The sequence below is a fragment of the Phocoena sinus genome, chromosome 3 (genome assembly GCF_008692025.1).
Source record: "Phocoena sinus isolate mPhoSin1 chromosome 3, mPhoSin1.pri, whole genome shotgun sequence".
In the NCBI taxonomy this organism is placed as follows: domain Eukaryota; kingdom Metazoa; phylum Chordata; class Mammalia; order Artiodactyla; family Phocoenidae; genus Phocoena; species Phocoena sinus.
In genome coordinates this window covers 4,538,189-4,555,705 of record NC_045765.1, presented here as the reverse complement: position 1 = coordinate 4,555,705, position 17,517 = coordinate 4,538,189, and the positions used below count along the sequence as shown (strand labels likewise).

At 59.5% G+C, this 17,517-nt stretch overlaps 3 protein-coding genes across 7 annotated transcripts in view; 2 read left to right on the top strand and 1 right to left on the bottom strand.

The window, feature by feature from the left end:
- The first annotated feature begins 396 nt into the window (after window positions 1-396).
- On the top strand, window positions 397-6,074 carry DUS3L (dihydrouridine synthase 3 like). 4 transcript variants are annotated; one of them, XM_032628955.1, is made up of 13 exons: window positions 407-896; window positions 1,936-2,224; window positions 2,483-2,995; window positions 3,371-3,412; window positions 3,568-3,720; window positions 3,890-4,054; window positions 4,234-4,299; window positions 4,380-4,490; window positions 4,725-4,821; window positions 4,981-5,056; window positions 5,400-5,588; window positions 5,669-5,797; window positions 5,917-6,071. In XM_032628955.1, exons 1-13 carry the CDS (start codon window positions 682-684, stop codon window positions 5,987-5,989), a joined length of 2,118 nt encoding a protein of 705 aa, XP_032484846.1. In that variant the 5' UTR covers window positions 407-681; the 3' UTR covers window positions 5,990-6,071. The 4 variants fall into 4 exon arrangements, 3 of the variants coding, with proteins under 3 accessions (XP_032484845.1, XP_032484846.1, XP_032484847.1); XM_032628956.1 differs by having other exon boundaries at window positions 440-896; window positions 3,938-4,054; window positions 5,917-6,063; XR_004349422.1 differs by lacking the exon at window positions 5,917-6,071 and having other exon boundaries at window positions 397-896; window positions 4,625-4,821.
- An 8-nt stretch (window positions 6,075-6,082) lies between these two features.
- Window positions 6,083-8,443, top strand: PRR22 (proline rich 22). 2 transcript variants are annotated; one of them, XM_032628957.1, is made up of 3 exons: window positions 6,083-6,742; window positions 6,838-6,900; window positions 7,278-8,443. In XM_032628957.1, the coding sequence occupies exons 1-3, from the start codon at window positions 6,639-6,641 to the stop codon at window positions 8,332-8,334; spliced, it is 1,224 nt and encodes a 407-aa protein (XP_032484848.1). In that variant the 5' UTR covers window positions 6,083-6,638; the 3' UTR covers window positions 8,335-8,443. The 2 variants fall into 2 exon arrangements, with proteins under 2 accessions (XP_032484848.1, XP_032484849.1); XM_032628958.1 differs by having other exon boundaries at window positions 6,083-6,746; window positions 7,325-8,443.
- A 204-nt stretch (window positions 8,444-8,647) lies between these two features.
- The window catches only part of CATSPERD (cation channel sperm associated auxiliary subunit delta), a 44,451-nt gene continuing 35,581 nt past the window's right edge, over window positions 8,648-17,517 (bottom strand). Inside the window, exons 20-24 of the mRNA XM_032625463.1 lie at window positions 16,534-16,717; window positions 12,932-13,089; window positions 11,422-11,633; window positions 9,253-9,369; window positions 8,648-8,679 (exon numbers count right to left, since the gene is read on the bottom strand). Of these exons, the coding sequence (XP_032481354.1) occupies window positions 8,648-8,679; window positions 9,253-9,369; window positions 11,422-11,633; window positions 12,932-13,089; window positions 16,534-16,717 (703 nt within the window). The remainder of the gene's footprint in view (window positions 8,680-9,252; window positions 9,370-11,421; window positions 11,634-12,931; window positions 13,090-16,533; window positions 16,718-17,517) is intronic.

Below are 17,517 nucleotides of genomic sequence, written 5' to 3'. Positions count from 1 at the left end.
ACCCCCTTCACCTCCCTGCCCTCACCTCCTCCGTCTTTCCCCCTCCCTCACTCAGCAGCAATCACACAGGGCTCACTGTTTCTGCAACACACCAGGCACGGTCCTGCCTCAGGGCCTTTGCATTGGCTGTTCCCTCAACGTGGAACACTTTTTCCTCTGATATCCCTATTTCTCTCCTTCACTTCTTTCGAAAATACTCAAATGTTACCTTCTCAGTGAAGCTTTCCCTGACCATTCTATTAAGAACTGCAACCACCAAAAATGGCTTTCCCACTTCCTCTTCCCTGCTTCATTACTGTCCGACATACAGTATACCTTACTTATGTATTATGTTCATTGTCTTCACCACTCCTATCTCAGCTTTTAAAGGCAAGGAGTTTTTGGTCTGTTTTATTCACTACTGTATCCTTAGCATCTAGGACAACATCTAGCACACAGGCACTCGATGAGTTATTTGTTGAATGAACGCCCTAAATAAAAGTATCAGTATTTAAACAATTAAAAACCCCATCAGGAAATCAAAACACTTCTGTGGGCCGATTGTGGCCGGCGGGAAGCCAGTTTCAGAGCCCCAAGCGGATTACTGAACGTCCCGGTTCCCGCAAAGGGCTCAGAGGTATAAACGGGACCCGAGGCCCCACCCACTGTTAGGCTCCGCCCAACTGCGTCGACGCGCATACAATGGCGGCACTTGGAGCAACCCAGGCATGCGCATTTCACCAGTACGACCGGGGAAGACACACGCGCGACCCGGAAGGCCTCGCCGCAACACTCCAAAGCGGGTGTGAGGGGGGGCCGATGGCGGAGGGAGCGGTGGAAGCCCCAGCAGAGAGTGGTGGCGGTGGCGACCCAGGAGCCATCGAGCCGGAACGAGGAGTAGCGTCCATTAAACTTCAGTGAGTCGCTGGGTCGGGGGAACAGTTCACGGAGCCTTCCCGGCACCCGTAGCGCGGCCCGAGCGGCGCATGCCGGGAGCTGGGGCAGCGGCCCAGCGCGGGAAGCTCGCAGGCTCTTCTTCTGTTTGGGCCCTTCCTTCGCTCGCAGGGTCAGCGAGCTCCCGTGGTCGCGCACGTTGGGGACTGTCACACGTGCGAAAGACACCGCGGTCCATGCTGGGGTGGGCGGGGTTTGAGGCGGAGGCCGCAGTGCATGCTGGGGAGTGTAGTCCCAGCATATGGCGGGAACAGCGCAAGTGCACCTCAAGCCAGCCAAAGTTACAGGCAGGGAGTTGTGTCTGAAGTGAGTGCCCGGGGGCATGCTGGGGCTTGTAGGGCTGAAGGGCATGCTAGGAAATGTGGCGGTTCCGGACCCGTTGCAAGGCACGCGGGAACATGTAGTTTCTTTTAGCCTAACATAGCTGGGGGCATTCACACCTCACACCTGTACTTCGTCAGGCTGAGCACTGGGGAACCAGGAACAAAATACGTCCTCCCTGGGATTTCCCTGGTGGTCCAGTGGTAAAGAATACGCCTTCCGATGTAGGGGACGTGGGCTCCATCCCTGGTGGAGGAACTAAGATCCCACTTGCTGGGGGGCAACAAAGCCCGCGTGCCACAACCACTGAGCTTGTGTGCTGCAAACTGCAGAGCCCATGCGCCCTGGAGTCCCCGCGACACAACTAGAGAGAGAGAAAACCCGCACGCCACAACTAGAGAGAAGCCTGCGCGCCACAATGAAGACCATGCGTGCAGCAACTAAGACCCGACGCAGCCAAAAAATAATAATAAAGAAAATAAACAAAATAGGTCCTCCCTGTGGCCTTGAGGTGCTCCTAGGCTGGCGGCTGGCTAGTTGTAAGTAGTGAGCACCCCATCAGTAGAAGCATGTAATCAGGGACAAGTGTTCTCAGTCCCTTTCCCCAGCGTTCATTGAATCTGAGCTCAGGGGAGGGACTTCTTCCACAAGCCCTCCTTTCCCCTGCCCCTCTGCTGGCAGATACCTAACCACCAAGGAGCACTTCCATGAATTCCTGGAAGCCAAAGGGCAGGAGAAGCCCAGCCAGGAAACCGAGGCTGGAGACCCTGCTGGCAATGACCTGGATGAGCCTGAGGCCAAGCGGATCCGGCTGGAGGATGGGCAGACAGAGGACAGGCAGACAGAGGAGGCTGTTGAGCCTGGGGGGCAGCCACAGGCCCAGAAGAGGGCCCGGGGTCAGAACAAATGCCGGCCCCATGTGAAGCCCACCCACTACGACAAGAACAGGCTCTGCCCCTCCCTGGTCCAGGTGAGTGTCATTGTCTCCAGAAAGTCCCAGAGGCCTTGAGTGTGAGCCTCTCTGCCCCCCATTCAACCTTCATGACGTTATGATGTAAGTATCGTTATTGTTTCCGTTTTCCAGGTGAAGAAACTAAGGTTTGGTGAGGTTACTGACTTGTCTGAGGACACACAGTCAGGAGGGGAGAGAGCTGAGGTTCAAACCCAGGCTGCCTGGATGCCTCAGCATCTCCCTGTTCTCCCTCATTGCCTCCCTGTTTCCCTGCAGGAATCCGCCGCTAAGTGTTTCTATGGCGACCGCTGCCGCTTCCTGCACGACGTGGGCCGCTACCTGGAGACCAAGCCAGCTGACCTGGGCCCCCACTGTGTGCTCTTTGAGACCTTCGGCAGGTGCCCCTATGGTGTGACCTGCCGCTTTGCCGGGGCCCATCTGGGGCCCGAGGGCCAGAATCTGGTGAAGGAGGGGTTGGTCCAGGCCCCGCCCATCCGCAATGGCCTGGACAAGGTCCTGCAGCAGCAACTGCGAAAGCGCAAGATCCACTTCAAGCGTGCAGAGCAGGCCCTGCGCCAGCTGAGCAAGGGCCAGCTGCCAGGCCCCACCCCCGAAGCCACTGTCCCCGAGGTCCTGGAGGCTGAGGGTGCCCCAGGGCAGGACAGCTGTGACGCCCAGCAGGCCCCCCAGGGGCCGGGCACCGTTCCCCCTCCCAGGGGCCCTTTAAGGACCTGCGGGCCCCTGACAGATGAGGATGTAGTCAGGTTGCAGCCCTGTGAGAAGAAGCGGGTACGTGTCATGGGGTTCCTGCAGGGGACACTAGCGATGTTGGGGGCAGATAGAGATGGACACTCACTCCCAGCTCTGGAGGGTCCGGGCTGTGGCAGAGTGGGGCAGTGGGAAAGGCTTCCTGGAAGAGAGGGCATTGGGACTGGGGTTTTGACAGTTGAGTAGAAGTCTCTAGTGGAGGAGAACGTGGAGAAAAGAACATTCCTGGTGGAGGGATTGGTTGGCCTGTGCAGAGGCACGGCGGTGAAAGGGATCCAGGCTGATTGGGGCAGGACAAAGCGTGTGGGGCAAAGACCTGGGGAGGCTTGAGGCTTGAGAGGCCTTGAAAGCCACGTTGGAGGATGGAGGTTCATTGTGCATTTTCTTTCCCACCAGCTGGACATCAGTGGCAAACTGTACCTTGCCCCCCTCACCACGGTAGGACCCACAGTGAGGTGGGCCGGGAGCTGGCAGCGTGGTCTTCCCAGCAGTACCCACTGCCTCCCCACCCTGGGGGCTTGGGGCCTGGGCGGGTGTCTGGGGTCCCTGCCTGCCGTGCCCTCACATGTGACTCTGTCCCCTGCTGTCGTCAGTGCGGGAACCTGCCCTTCCGGCGGGTCTGTAAGCGCTTCGGGGCAGATGTGACGTGCGGGGAGATGGCCGTGTGCATCAACCTGCTGCAGGGCCAGACGTCTGAGTGGGCCCTGCTCAAACGCCACCCCTGCGAGGATGTCTTCGGTGTCCAGGTCGGTGCAGCCCCGAGCGAGGGAGGGAGGGAGGAGGGGCTCTCAGCTGCCATGTGTCAGAGCCACGTTCAGGTCCGGGCTCTCCTGGCTCACCTCCCAGACCCCCTGCCTCAGCCACAGGCCAGGTGCCAGCCTGATGCACCTCCAGTAGCTGCTGGCCTTGGCACAGGGCCAGGCAGGGAGGGCCCCTCACCCACTGCCCGGCCACCCGCCACAGCTTGAGGGCGCCTTTCCCGACACCATGACCAAGTGTGCCGAGCTGCTGAACCGCACCATCGAGGTGGATTTCGTGGACATCAACGTCGGCTGCCCCATCGACCTCGTGTACAAGAAGGTACCAGCCGCTCAACCCTGGCGCCCCATGGAGGGCAGAATATGGGTGGGCGGAGTCCCTGGGGAACCTGTGGGGGCCTGTGGGCCTCGCTTTCCCCATCTGTACAGAGAGGACAGCAGGGGGTGTCGGGCCCAGCCAGAGTCATGCGTTCCTAAGCCCGAACCGCCCGTCTCTCCCAGGGCGGGGGCTGCGCCCTCATGAACCGCTCAGCCAAGTTCCAGCAGATCGTCCGTGGCATGAACCAGGTACAGCCCGAGACACCCTCCACCGCCACCATTCCCTGCGGCCTGACCCCGGGCCCCACCAACCACACCCGTCCCCACAGGTGCTGGACGTGCCACTGACCGTGAAGCTCCGCACGGGTATCCACGAGCGCATGAATCTGGCCCACCGGCTGCTGCCCGAGCTGCGGGACTGGGGGGCCGCGCTGGTCACGGTGGGTCTCGGGGCACAGCGGGTGTTGGGACTCCCGAGGCGCATCCCTTTCTAACCATTGCCTCCCTTCCTGCTCCTTCCTCCTGGTCTTTGGCTCTCCCTCCATCTCTGTCTCTGTCTGTCTGTCTCTCTCAGTCTGTCTCTCCGGGGCTCTCTGGGTCTTCTTCTCTCTCTCTGTCTCTGTCTGATTCTCTGCCCTCTGCCCCTCCCCCCCACCTGGCTGCCTCTCCTCCAGCTCCACGGCCGCTCGCGGGAGCAGCGCTACACCAAGCTGGCCGACTGGCGGTACATCGAGCAGTGCGTGACAGCAGCCAGCCCCATGCCCCTTTTCGGTGGGTCCCCTGCCACCGGAGGCCACGCACCGGGGCCCACCCCTTACCTGGGCCCCCTCCTGCCCCGATGGGGAATGCCGCTGGGCTGATGAGAACTCCCGAAGCCCTGGCATCCCCGCCTGCACGCAGCTCCCTGAGGCCCCAGTCTCTGTCCCTCAGGAAACGGGGACATCTTGTCGTACGAGGACGCCAACCGCGCCATGCAGACTGGCGTCGCTGGGATCATGATCGCCCGGTAAGTGTGCCCGGGGTGGGATACAAAGAACCAGCCGGGGCTGCCCGAGCACCCAGCCTTCAGCTCGGGGAAGGTGAGGGCGCGTCTGAGTTTGTCCCCAACGCCGGTGCCCCAGGCTGCCTGCCCACCCCCTGCTCTGTTATTCCCCGGGCAGGGAGATGTCAGAGGTGGCTGCTTATGGCGCTGAGGCGGGGGACTGGAAATTTCTGTAGCTGTGGGCTCAGGGCTGTGGCTTGGAACTCTTGGGCTTTGAAGGTTGTGTGAGCATGGCTGGGAGGTTGGGGACCATGGGTTTGGGGTCTGGGGTTCCGCCACCGGCCTGCTGACCACCGCCCGCCCGCAGCGGCGCCCTGCTCAAGCCGTGGCTGTTCACGGAGATCAAGGAGCAGCGGCATTGGGACATCTCGTCGTCTGAGCGCCTGGACATCCTGCGGGACTTCGCACACTATGGCCTGGAGCACTGGGGCTCGGACACGCAGGGCGTGGAGAAGACACGCCGCTTCCTCCTTGAGTGGCTCTCCTTCCTATGCAGGTGGGATCGGGGGGGCGGGGCGGGGTGTCGTGTCTTGGGGAGGCCCGGCCCAACCCCGTCCCCGGCACCCCCGTCTGCAGGTACGTGCCCGTGGGCCTGCTGGAGCGGCTCCCGCAGAGGATCAACGAGCGGCCACCCTACTACCTGGGCCGCGACTACCTGGAGACGCTCATGGCCAGCCAGAAGGCGGCCGACTGGATCCGCATCAGGTGCCCGGGAACCGCCGAGGCCCTGGGAGATAGTGCACCAGGGAGCCAGCGGGTGTGGGGCCAGCTGGGCTGGGGGCCGCCCCGCCCCACGCCTGACCCTGCTCCCGCCCTCCTCACAGTGAGATGCTGCTGGGACCCGTGCCACCCAATTTCGTCTTCCTGCCCAAGCACAAGGCCAACGCCTACAAGTAGCTGCAGGGGCGGGCGGGGGTGTCTGAGCGCCCAGCGGGCTCCCCGAGGAATGAGAAGGCAATAAATTTTATTCTTTTAAAACTTAGCCCCTTTTGTGACCCTGAGGCTGTCTCATGCCGCCCCCCCCCCACCCCCCACCCCCAGCTTTCCCCCACCATCCCCATCCCCGCAGCTCCCTCCTTCCTCACTCATTCACCAGCCCCATGCTGGCCACTGCTGGTACCCAAAGGCCTTGACCACAAACAAACCACCATAGCTTATGAGATGGGGCCTTGGCCTGTGTGGGTGTGGATCAGGGCGGGCTGCCTGGAGGAAGGGGCCTCGGAGCTGTCAGGCAGGCATTGCTGGCAGAGGCGGGAGGCGGAAGGCGGCAGACCAGGCCCAGTGTCCACCATGCTCTCTGTGACGCCCATCTCTGGCTGCCTTGGTTTCCCCATCTGCCCCTGCCCACCACCCCCCCCCCTTACCCGGAACCCTGACCAGTGGGTGGGCCACAGCCTGGAATCCGCTGCCTGGAGTAACCGGAGAAACAGAACTCCGCAGGACTCTTAGCCTCCGCTCTGGGTGGGCTGCCTGTGCTCCCACTTGCTGCCCTCCTGGCCTGTGTGGCCAGGCCCCCGCCTCCCCATGCAGCACCCCAAACACTTCTATGCACCCGCCGCTCCCCAAGAAGGCTTCAGTCCCCAGAGCCTGGACGCCACCGAAGGGCCCGGCAGCCAGCCTGCTTCTGCCTGCACAGAGCCTCTTCCTGTTGTGGGTACGAGGGTGGGGAACACCCATCGGGGCAGGGACCAGGGCTCTGCCCGCCGGCCTCAGGACCCCACCCAGCTGCCTGTTTTTGTCCACAGGTTCCTCCAATGTCTGTCACCCCCCAAACCTGGAGAAAGAGGTGTTTCCAGCTCCTCCAGCAGGTACTGGCCTCCCACCAACCCTTGATGACCGGGGAGTGGGCAGGGGCACCTTGCTCCCACCCCTGACCCTAGATGGCTCCCTCCTCCGAAGGCAAGGCCCGAATCCCTGTCCTCCAGAGAGACCCCTGGACCACGGTCTGTGTCCCTCCTCCCCTAGCTGGGGCCCTGAAGCCAAAGCCTGTCTCTTGTTCCCCAAACAGGTCTCCCAAAGCCAGGTCAGTGTCCCCGCCCCCCAGATGGGCCCCCAAAGCAAGGCCTGGGGCCCCTGACCTTTAGAGAGGGCCCCAAAGGCAAAGCCTACGTCCATGGACCCCAAAGTTGGTCCATGTTCTCCATGCCCCAGACGTGCCCCATGTTTTGGATCCCCTCCACCCCAGGCAGGTCCCAGAACTGCCCCTCTCAGGGCCACCCTCCCTGGCCACAGGTTTCCAGATGGCGCCCTGCGGCTGCTTCTTTGACCCCCGCGTCTACCGAATCGAGTGGACCACCACCGACTTCGGCCAGTCGTCCCTGTACAAGCTGGCGGCCAGGGGCCCCGCCTCGCCAGGCACCTACTTCCTGGAGGCACAGCACTGCCTCAGGGCCCCGGTGCCGCCCCCACTGTTACCCCACTACCAGCCGCCCCCCGCGGGGCCCCGGTACGGCATGCCCTGCTTCCCACCTGAGGGGCCCGGGGCTGAGGCCTTGGGCTTCGTAGGGGACGGAGTGCCCCCTGCCTTGGTCAAGCAAGGCCTGGCGCCCCTGCTGCCCCCCAAGGAGAGCAAGCTGCCCCCACTGCTCATCACGCTGCCCGCCGAGGCCACGCTGCCCTCTGACACCTATGGCCTTCTCAAGGGCCGTTTGACCCAGCTGGATGGGCCCGGCGAGCCCCTGACCTTCACCTTCAAGGAGCCGCCCCCTGGCGCCGGGCCCGGCCTGCTGTACCCGCCGAGCCCCACCGAGCCCAAGGTGGCCCCGCTGGGGGCAGGCGAGGCCAGGACCCCTGAGGTGCCCAGGGCCTTCACGCCGCCCAAGAAGGTGATGCTCGAGGACGCGATGAAGCTCTTTGACTGCTTGCCGGGCGGCCCCGAGCCCGCCGGGGCCCCATGCAAGCCCCCTGGGCCTGCCCTGCCCAACAGCGGGGGCAGTGGGAACGACTCGTTCAGCGACATCAGCTCATTGCACCTGCCCGACGAGCTGCTGTCCTCGGACTACAGCGTGCCCGAGGTCCTGGATATCGTGTCCGACATGGACTTCTTTTACAACTTAAAGGCGCTGGACGAGGAGCCGCCGCCCTGCCCGGGGGTGCCCCCCACCGCCAAGCCCGGCAAGAGGAAGGCCGGCAAGCCGACTGCCAGGAAGGGGAGGCAGGGCAGCAAGGGCAAGCAGGCTGTGGTCCCCACCAGCGCCACCCCCTTGGGGCCCAGGCAGGACCTGGGAGCCGCTCCCCATTAAAGCGGATTTGAGCTGTTTGCACAGCGTCCGGTTGATGGCATTCAGGGGCCGTGGGCTGTCCCATCACCCACCCTGTCGTTCAGCGGGCCCCAGGCCACGTGGTGAGGCCCCTCAGTACCCTGGCGCCTTCTGGGTGCCGGGCTTCCAGAGTAGAGTCAGGGAGCCCTAGACTTGGGGTTCGGGACAATCCCTCGTCTCCTAGCACCAGAAAATCCAAGTCGGCCGGCAGGGATGGGGGGCTGCTAGGAGGTGGGGAGACACTGCCCGGACTCCTGCACTGCAAGGATTTCACCTCCATGTTTGATGGGGAAAGTCAGGTCTGCCCAGAGATGGGCAGGAACTTGCCTGGAGACACAGCAGCAAGCGGGGTGAGGCCTGGGGAGAGGCCTGCGGGCTGAGCTCGGCCTCAGCCCAGGTGGAGGGGCGGGTGTCGCCAATGGTGAATGGGAAGGCGTCCGCTCGTGTTCACGCGGAGAGCTGGGGGGCCTGGGGTGCAGAGGCAAGTGCTGGGTGGAGGTCTGAGAGTGGGGGCAGGGCAGGCATGTGGGAGACGGTGTCCACCTGGCACACGGGTGACCCAAACGGGCATGCACGTGATGGGGCGTGCGGAGTGCAGAGCGCACCTGCAGCAGCGGCATTGGGACATCTCGTCGTTGATGGTCCCCCAGGTGCCTGGAGCCCTGCAGTCCCCCACGGAGCCCCTGCCTCTTCATGTCCCCCCAGCTGGGGGCCAGAGGCCCTGGGTGCTGAGTCTCCGCCTCGGGCCCAGCCACACCTGGGTTTTGCTTCCCGGAGTGGGGGTGGGGGGGCGGGCACAGGGCGGGCTTGAGGTAGTTTGGGAGCTTCAGTGCTCACACCTGTTCCCTCCTGCCCCAGCTCCTTCCCTCTCCAGTCCACGGAGCTCTCTCCCCCCTGTACCCTGGGCCAGGCTCTCGTCTGCCTTTCGCTTCTGGAGAGCCCAGGCAGCTGCCAGCCGCACCCTCCCCTGAAATACTCCAGGCGACTGAAGGGGGTGAGTCGGTTTCCCAGTGACACCTAAGGAGGTAAGGAGAGATGGACCTCCCCTTGCCTGCCAGAGGAAGGGCCCTCCTGCCCCAGGCCCTGGGCTGGGTCTCGGGGACCTTCCCTGCTGGGGAACCCCGGGCGCTTGACTAGGATCCAGGAGGTGGCTGCGTGTGGGCAGGGGGTCTGGGCTGCTGGCACCACGCCTTGAGCCTGCGGGTTCCAGGGCTCAGAGACCGAGGTGGCCAGCCAGTCTGGGCTGTACCGGGATCATCACCTGTCTGTGTTGTGAACAGGATGCGGGCCTGGAGGCGCTAGGAGCTCCCTTCCCTCGCTTCCCTCTGAGCCTGCTGTGCCTGCAGCCGTGTTAGGGGTATTTTCGAGACAAATATGAAGTGCCCCCAAGAAGGGAAGGCCCTGGCAAACGAGGTGGATGCGACAGGATGGGCTTGGTTTTCCTTAAGATTAATGGCGGGCCGAGGGTCGTGAAACGAGTATCACCTGACAGCCTAACCCGTCCCCTCCAGAGAGGCGTGGAAGGTGGACCAGGCAGCCCCTGGAGGTGCGGGTGAGGTGACTGCCCACTGCAATGGGTGTGGGAGTGGAGGTGTTTCTGTTTCTGTTTTTTTTTTTTTTTCGCAGTACGCGGGCCTCTCACTGTTGTGGCCTCTCCCGTTGCGGAGCACAGGCTCCGGACGCGCAGGCTCAGTGGCCATGGCTCACGGGCCCAGCCGCTCCGCGGCATGTGGGATCTTCCCGGACCGGGGCACGAACCCGTGTCCCCTGCATCGGCAGGTGGACTCTCAACCACTGCGCCACCAGGGAAGCCCGGGAGTGGAGGTTTTTAATGACTGGGTGGAGACCGTATTGGGCAATTTTTTTTTTTTTTTTTGGCCGAGCCACTTGCAGGATCGTAGTTCCCGACCAGGGATTGAACCCAGGCCCCAGGAGTGAAAGCACAGAGTCCTACCACGGGACCGCCAGGGAATTCCCAGTATTGGGCAGTTTAAATGACCGTCAGATGTGTTCTTTTAACCTAAGAGTGATCAGAAAAGTTATTGAGAAAGTTTTCACTAGAGCGAGACAGCTGTCCCGTGCCACCTGAGGTTTGAATGAAGCGTGGGAGAGGGAAGTTCCGAACAGATGGATAGACGATCAAACGTACATCTACACGTATGTGTACATTGTATGCACACCTATATGCGTATCCACATGTGCATATACGTATCTGTACACGTGCATACACGCGTGGGCATGCATGTTATCTACACGTATGTGCGCGTTATGCAGTGCTCGCATGTGACGTATACACGTCGCCACACATGCACGCACATGTGTATGTGAGCGTGTATTATAGACATGCATACACGTAATTGCAGACATGCGTGCGCATGTATGCACACGTCTGCACATAGGCAATGTGCATGTACATGTATACACACAGGCACACAGATACAGACACACATACACACGTGTATGTGCATGACTTATGTGCCCACATGTTATATACATACCTCTGCACATACATGTACACACGTGTGTGCATCGTATGTGTGCATAACACAGGTACGTGTAAAATATGTGCTATGCTTCCAAATTTTATTCGTGGACATCACAAAACACACGTAAACGTGTCGGTCTGTGTATATGTCAGGGCTTATCAACAGAGGTGGACCCACCCCCCGTCCCCGTCTTCTGCAGCCCCCGCCCTTTTCCTTGGGTCTCATGTTTCTCTAAGAGAACACGTCAAGTGTCCGATGCATCTCTGGGGCTTGCCGATTAATGCTCCCACCACATGCCGGTGCGGGCTCGTTTCACCAAAAGCTCGTGTTCGCTAGGACTTGGGCTGCCCACCTTCTCACCGTTAACAACCCACGTAGGTGCCGTAGTTCAAAGGGACTCTGGCGCCAGAATGTTGAGGGAGGCAGGTGGGTGTAGAAAAACCACGAAACATGAGTGATACCCACTGCTACCGGCTCTCTTACCAAACGCTTTATTTCAAGACAACTCTGCCCCCTCCCTGCCACCCTGCCACCCCACCTCCGCCCCCCGGGCGTGCTCAGCACCTGGCCCAGACACACGCACAAGACTTCCTGCATGTCCTGTGCAGCCTGACCCAGACGCCCTTGACTCTGAGGCCCTGCTCAGTGTGCAGCAGCTTGGGGATCATGTAGGCCAGCCATACGGACAGCAGGGTGGCCCCCGTGAGCAGGACGATGGTGATCTCAGGCGGGAAGATGGGCAGTGGGAAGGCCCCGTAGACGTAGACGCTGAATGTGGTCTCCAGGTGACAGTAGCTGCGAGGGGCGGGCAGGGAGAGGCCGTGGGGCACCGCCTTTGGGGGCCTCACCCTTCACCCAAGCAAACTGGTTTTTTGTTTTTTGTTTTTTTCGGCCACGCTGCTCAGCTTGCGGGGTCTTAGTTCCCCGATCGAGGATCGAACCCAGGTCCTCAGCAGTGAAAGCACAGAGCCTAACCACTGGACCGCCAGGGAATTCCCCCAGCAAACGTTTTAAAACTCACGGGGACAAGAGCTGGGCCTGGAGCATTGACTCTGGGCACTGAGTTCCATTTATATCCACTTAACTTCTATCCTCTATAACTCTGCAGTCGTCTCTGTATTGTGTTGGCCAAAAAGTTCATTTGGGTTTTTCCGTAACATCTTACATATTTTAGCAGAGGTCGTATTTTTCCCCAGGACCCCTGTGGTCCCCTGCTCTGGAGACAGGGGATTCCCACCCCCTCCATGCCCAGGCTCAGTCTGGGGGGCGGGCAGCAGAGACCAACAAAGCACTCACCACAGTGGACACGGAGTGGGGGGCGTGAGGGGGGCCACAAGCGTCCCTCAGGTGGCTGCGAGCAGGTGGGAATGGCAGGATGGAGGGAAGGACACCCAGGTAAGGGGGGAAAGTCGCTGGGGGCTCTGCTGGAGGCAAGGTGCAGGCAGGGCAGGGGATGAGCCTTGCAGGCAGACCCCTCTCTCCCCTGGGCATCCCCACCCCGGTGCCTTCCGCCTGTGGCGTCCCAGAGCTGGTCCAGGGTCTGGGACCTTTAGGGAAGGCAGGGTCTCCCCGCGCTTTTGGAGGTGGACTTTGTGTCCGTCTGGAAGGGATAGGTGATGGGGGAGCGGGGAAGAATGCCGCCCATATTCCCCCTCCCAGTGGGAGACGTTAATGATCTGAACAGCACAGTGGGTGGCGAGTACTGACAGCCAGCTCCTGGGGCAGGGTCGGGCCGGCCTGTAATGAGTGTCAGTTTCCGTGGTGTCGGTACTCCAGCTGCCAGCGGGAAGCCAACCGGCTTGCAAAATCCCTGAATATCTAAGGATCGGTGTTTGGGAGCCGGTCTACACCGGCCCCTGCACCCCACCTGTTAGACATGACATGAGTGTGACTCTGGTCCCTGAGGGCAGGGACAGGGCTGCTGGTCATTGCTGTTCCCCCGGCACCCAGCATGGCCTCTGAATGAGGATTTATTTAGCAAGTGAACAAATGTCATCCTAGGGGAGGGAGAAAAGTGGGTCCCCCTCATGTGTACAACCTGCCCCCAGAGAGCCAGTTGTTCCCCCAGAGGCCCCTGGCACAGGGCGACTCACCTGTAGTATGGATCCACGATGGAAATGAAGAAGATGTAGATGCCGTTTCTTTGGTCGAAAACGACCTTGTTCTCTGTCGGGCCTCCCAAGATCTGGTACGGGACTTTGGGCCATCTCAAGGGTGCGTTGTTGTTAGGGTCGTGGCAGCTCACATAATTCTGGGGAGGAGGACAGAGACATGCCTGCTGGCCCTGGGGGCCGGGGAACACCGTGCCAGCCCACAGGTGCTACCGCCGCACACACGGCCCCACCGGTGCCACCACCCACCAGCACCCATGGGTGTGAGTCCAGGACCAAGTGCCCGCTGGGCAGGCCAGCCGATTTGTGACTGTGGAGCCCGTGCCCCCTGCAGTGGAATCGCGGGGTCCTAACCACTGGACCGCCAGGGGATTCCGCCCCCCTCCCACAAGCGACTTTAAAATGAGGAAGCTCTTCATTTCCCCTACTTGTGTGGACACAGCTCTCCATCAAGAGGTGGCATCTGGGCAGAACCCCAAACCTGCTTTCAACAATGTTCTGGGCCCAGAAGCCCGGCGGCCACATGGAGAACCATGCTCCTAACAGAAGCCTGGTACACGGGTGAGAAGACCTTAATGCCCCTGCGGGGGTGGCCTCAGCCAATGCCAAGTGGGGCACAGGAACTGCCCACGTGAGCCACGGATTTGTGAGAAACAGTAAATCCCACTGGCTTTGGGGATGATTTGCTTTGTAGTGCTGGGTAATGGGAAGAGCTGTCCTGTGTACTACTATTGAGAAAGTTCAAACGTCAGAATCAAAAAAAAAAAAAAAAAAAAGCAAACGTGTCCATGGTGTGGATGGGCATCGTTTGTCCCCAGGCCCTGCTGCCGGGGCCATGGGAATGGATGGAGGGCAAACACCTGACTTCAGCTGTGCCAGGCCACCTCGGATGCACCCTCCTCGGATGCAACAACAGCAACAATACTTCCTCTCGGTTGTTGATGGTTCCCCAGGTGCCTGGAGCCCTGCAGTCCCCCACGGAGCCCCTGCCTCTTCACGTCCTCCCAGCACAGTTGTCCCGCTACCCTGGCCCCTCCTCTTGGCCTCTTTGGCAGACACATCCTTAAGTTACCACGCAACACACAGAAGACTTCCAAACCAGCGCCAGCCCTGACTTGTCTCCCTATGTTTTACTGGCCACTGGGCTCCCTCCTCCTCGGTGGCACCTTGAATTCAGCAGGTACAGAAGGAAGCCGTGTGTGTTTCCCTCCACCGCTAGCTTCACCCCTGAGCCAGTATCTATCTGCCCAGGTGCTCAGGCTGGAAACTGGTGGGCCGTGCTTGACGCTTGCCTCCTCTTCCTCCGACATCCAGTCCGTCACCAGGTCCTGCTTTTCGCGCCCCTGCCTCACACTGAATGTTCGAGTCCCCAACCCCCATTCGTATGTTGCAGCCCCATCCCCCAGTGGGATGGGATTTGGAGGTGGGGCATTGGGAAGTGATAAGGTTTTGGTGAGGTCCTGAGGGTTGGGCCCCTATAATGGGATTAATTCCCTTATAAGAAGAGACACCAGAAAACTAAAGCAGGGTCTCGAAGAGATATTTGCACACCCGCGTTCGTAGCAGCACCATTCATAACAGCCAAAAGGTGGAAGCAAGCCAGGTGTCCACTGACAGATCATGGATAAAAAGTGTGGTCCGTACCCACTAATGGAATGTTACCCAGCCTTAAAAAGGAAGGATATCCTGACACCTGCTACAATGTGGATGAACCTTGAGGACAGGATGCTCAGTGAGAGAAGCCAGATGCAGGACAAATACTGTGTGATCCCACTCACAGGAGGTCCCTAGAGAGATCCACAGAGACAGGAAGTAGATGGTGGGGGCCAGGGGCTGGGGGAGGGGATGGGGAGTGAGTGTTTCATGGGGACAGAGTTTCAGTTTGGGAAGATGAGAAAGTGCTGGAGATGATGGTGGGGATGGTTGCCCAACAGTGTGAATGTACTTAATACCACTGAGATGTGTGCTTAAAAATGGTTAAGATGGTCAATTTTATGTTATGCATATTTGACCACAATTAAAAATTTTTTTAAAAATCCTTTGGGAGTAAAAGAAAAAAATCTGGGCTGCATAAAAACTATGTGAAATAAAAAAGGAGACAGCTGCTTTGCCTAACGACCATTTATTTGCCACAGCTAGCTCCACCTCATGGTTTTTAGTGGTTCAGTGGTTCAGTTTTAGCGGTTCAGGGGCTTTTTAACAGCCTATCCAATGACTGTGCTGGACATGCAGGCATTGTGGCTCTGTCTTGATAGAAAAACCCTCAGGGTTCTACAAAATCGGCCACCAGGGCTGATGGGAAAAAAAAAAGTAATGGGACAATCTCTTCAATTTATGCATGCCACTTTGAACGAGAGGGCTAATAAAAAGAATGCAAATACAAACACCGGCACAGTCAGAAAATAATAAATAAGCAAAGCTCCGTGTGTGGCTTGTTCTTTTTTCTTTTTCTTTTTTTTTTTTTTTTTTTGACTTGTTCTTTTTAAAGAAACGGTCAGGGAGGTGGTGTTTGGGTAACCTTGCGAATGCACAAAACGCATACCCGAGTTGTAGGAGCTACATGCTTTAAAATCGTTCATTATCGGTTATGTGAATTTCACCTCGGTTAAAAAATAAATAAAACGAACGTCACCAACCAAAATACATGACCAAACTCACTCTATGGAATGGGGTGTAAGGAACGGGTGAGGCTGCGGGCTTTTAAGAAAGCAAACACAAAATTAAGGAGCCAGGAGTTCTCGCTGGAACCGGCTTCGGGCGCGAAGAGCGCGCGCGCCCCTGCTGGTGACGTGGCCGCATTGCGCCGTGTTCTTGCCCTTGGCGTTGAGAGGCCGAGGGTGGATGGAAACTAATTAATATGCGCCAGAAGCCCCCCCACCCCCAGAGGAACAATGCGATGTCTTCCTTTCACTGACACCATAACCTTATTTGTCAGTCGTGTACCAACCAACGTTCGTGATAGAAACGCTCGTTGAGCAGAACGGACCGTAAGTGTAATCAGCCCCTTAAATAATGGGCATTTGGATGGTTCCAGAATTTTGCCCATCATCAGCAGTGTGCTCCAAGAGCACCTTCGTCCCTACACCTCCGATCGTCTCCGATTCCCTTGGGAGAGATTCCTAAAGAGTTTGTGCGTCTTACATTTCCATCCCCTGACGCCCCATCCAGGGACTGAATGTCTGCCCTGCACCGCCCCCCCCCCCCCATTCATATGCCGAAACCTACCCCAGAAGGTGATGTATTAGGAGGCGGGGCCTTTGGGAGGTGATTAGGTCCTGGGGGTGGAGCCCTCCTGAAGGAGATTGGCGCCCTTATAAAGGGACCCAGGAGCGCTCCCTCGCCCCTTGTGCCGTGTGAGGACACAGAAGGCACCACCCGGGAACCAGGCACCAAATCTGCTGGCGCCTTGACTGGACTCAGCCTCCAGAACCGTGAGAAACCAATGCTGCTGTTACAAGCCGCAGGCTCTATGGTGATCTTTACAGCAGCCCGAACAGACCGAGTCGGCCCCCAACACACAGTGGGCCTGACCAGTCGTCGCCTTCTGCGACCTGTTTTGGGAATAATCAGAACGCAGGCCCTACCTCTCGGTCCCAGGCGAAGGGCCCTTTGTCGCCGGCCGTCTTGGCGATGGTGGTCCAGTTCTGCGGCTGGGAACCGCAGAGGGCCATGTCGGCCGTCAGGGAGTACGTGTACGTGAACAGCCCGTTCACCTCCAGCAGGACGTACTCGGCCTCGACCACCTCCTGGAACTTTCCTGCCCTCCACCTGGGACACACCATGCACAGGTGAGGCTGCTGGGGGGCCGTCAGGGGTGGGGGAGGCTGGGGGCCCTGATGTGTTTGTTGTGAGACCATCTGGGGGTGGTGGGAGGTGGCAGAGCAGGTCAGAGCCACCCCCACCCCCCACCAGGCTGACACTTCTGGGACAGTCAACGCGGATATGCTGTGGCAGGTGGTGACAGGACGCTGACGGGGTCGGGGTCGGGGACTGGGGGTTGCTTATTTTTTGACACCTGTAAACATTCCAGAGGTATACATTTAGGGCGGTGAATTAAGCTTTTTCTAAATCCTTATTTGGGGGGAAATTCCCTGGTGGTCCAGTGGTTAGGGGTCCGGGATTCCACTGCCGCGTAGCCGGCTTCCATCCCTGGACGGGGAACTAAGGTACCCGCAAGACGCGGGGGCCAAAAAAAAGAAAAACAAAACTTATTTTTGGATGCATGTTTCTTTCCTGCCAGGTTGGGGCTTACACCCCTCCTCTGATGGGACCCTTCCCTTCTTCCTCACCCCAGGCTGGCAGGCACCCCACCACGTGGCAGCTCTGAGTTAGGGGCGTGCCCGGCCCACAGTCTCACCTGGGTGTGAGACTGAGGCCACGAGGAGCTAACACGTGACGTTCTAATGAACCTAAGTGTTGCCACGTGTGAGTGGTTTCGACCACCGTTCAGTCCGTCAACAACTATTTAGTGCAGTGGTCCGTGGGGGGTGGGGTGGGGGTGGGGACGGAATGAAGGAAGACAGAATCCATGGAAGGGGGCAGAGCGAGTGGCATGGCCTGAAATGTGT

Bases quoted from the DNA above. Each gene is read 5' to 3' on its own strand.
- DUS3L (XM_032628954.1), top strand. From the start codon at position 682: ATGGCGGCACTTGGAGCAACCCAGGCATGCGCATTTCACCAGTACGAC. The intron at 897-1,935 runs GTGAGTCGCTGG...CTCTGCTGGCAG, and splicing joins GTAGCGTCCATTAAACTTCA to ATACCTAACCACCAAGGAGC. The intron at 3,721-3,937 runs GTCGGTGCAGCC...CACCCGCCACAG, and splicing joins AGGATGTCTTCGGTGTCCAG to CTTGAGGGCGCCTTTCCCGA.
- PRR22 (XM_032628957.1), top strand. From the start codon at position 6,639: ATGCACCCGCCGCTCCCCAAGAAGGCTTCAGTCCCCAGAGCCTGGACG. The intron at 6,743-6,837 runs GTGGGTACGAGG...TTTTGTCCACAG, and splicing joins GCACAGAGCCTCTTCCTGTT to GTTCCTCCAATGTCTGTCAC. The intron at 6,901-7,277 runs GTACTGGCCTCC...CCTCCACCCCAG, and splicing joins GTTTCCAGCTCCTCCAGCAG to GCAGGTCCCAGAACTGCCCC.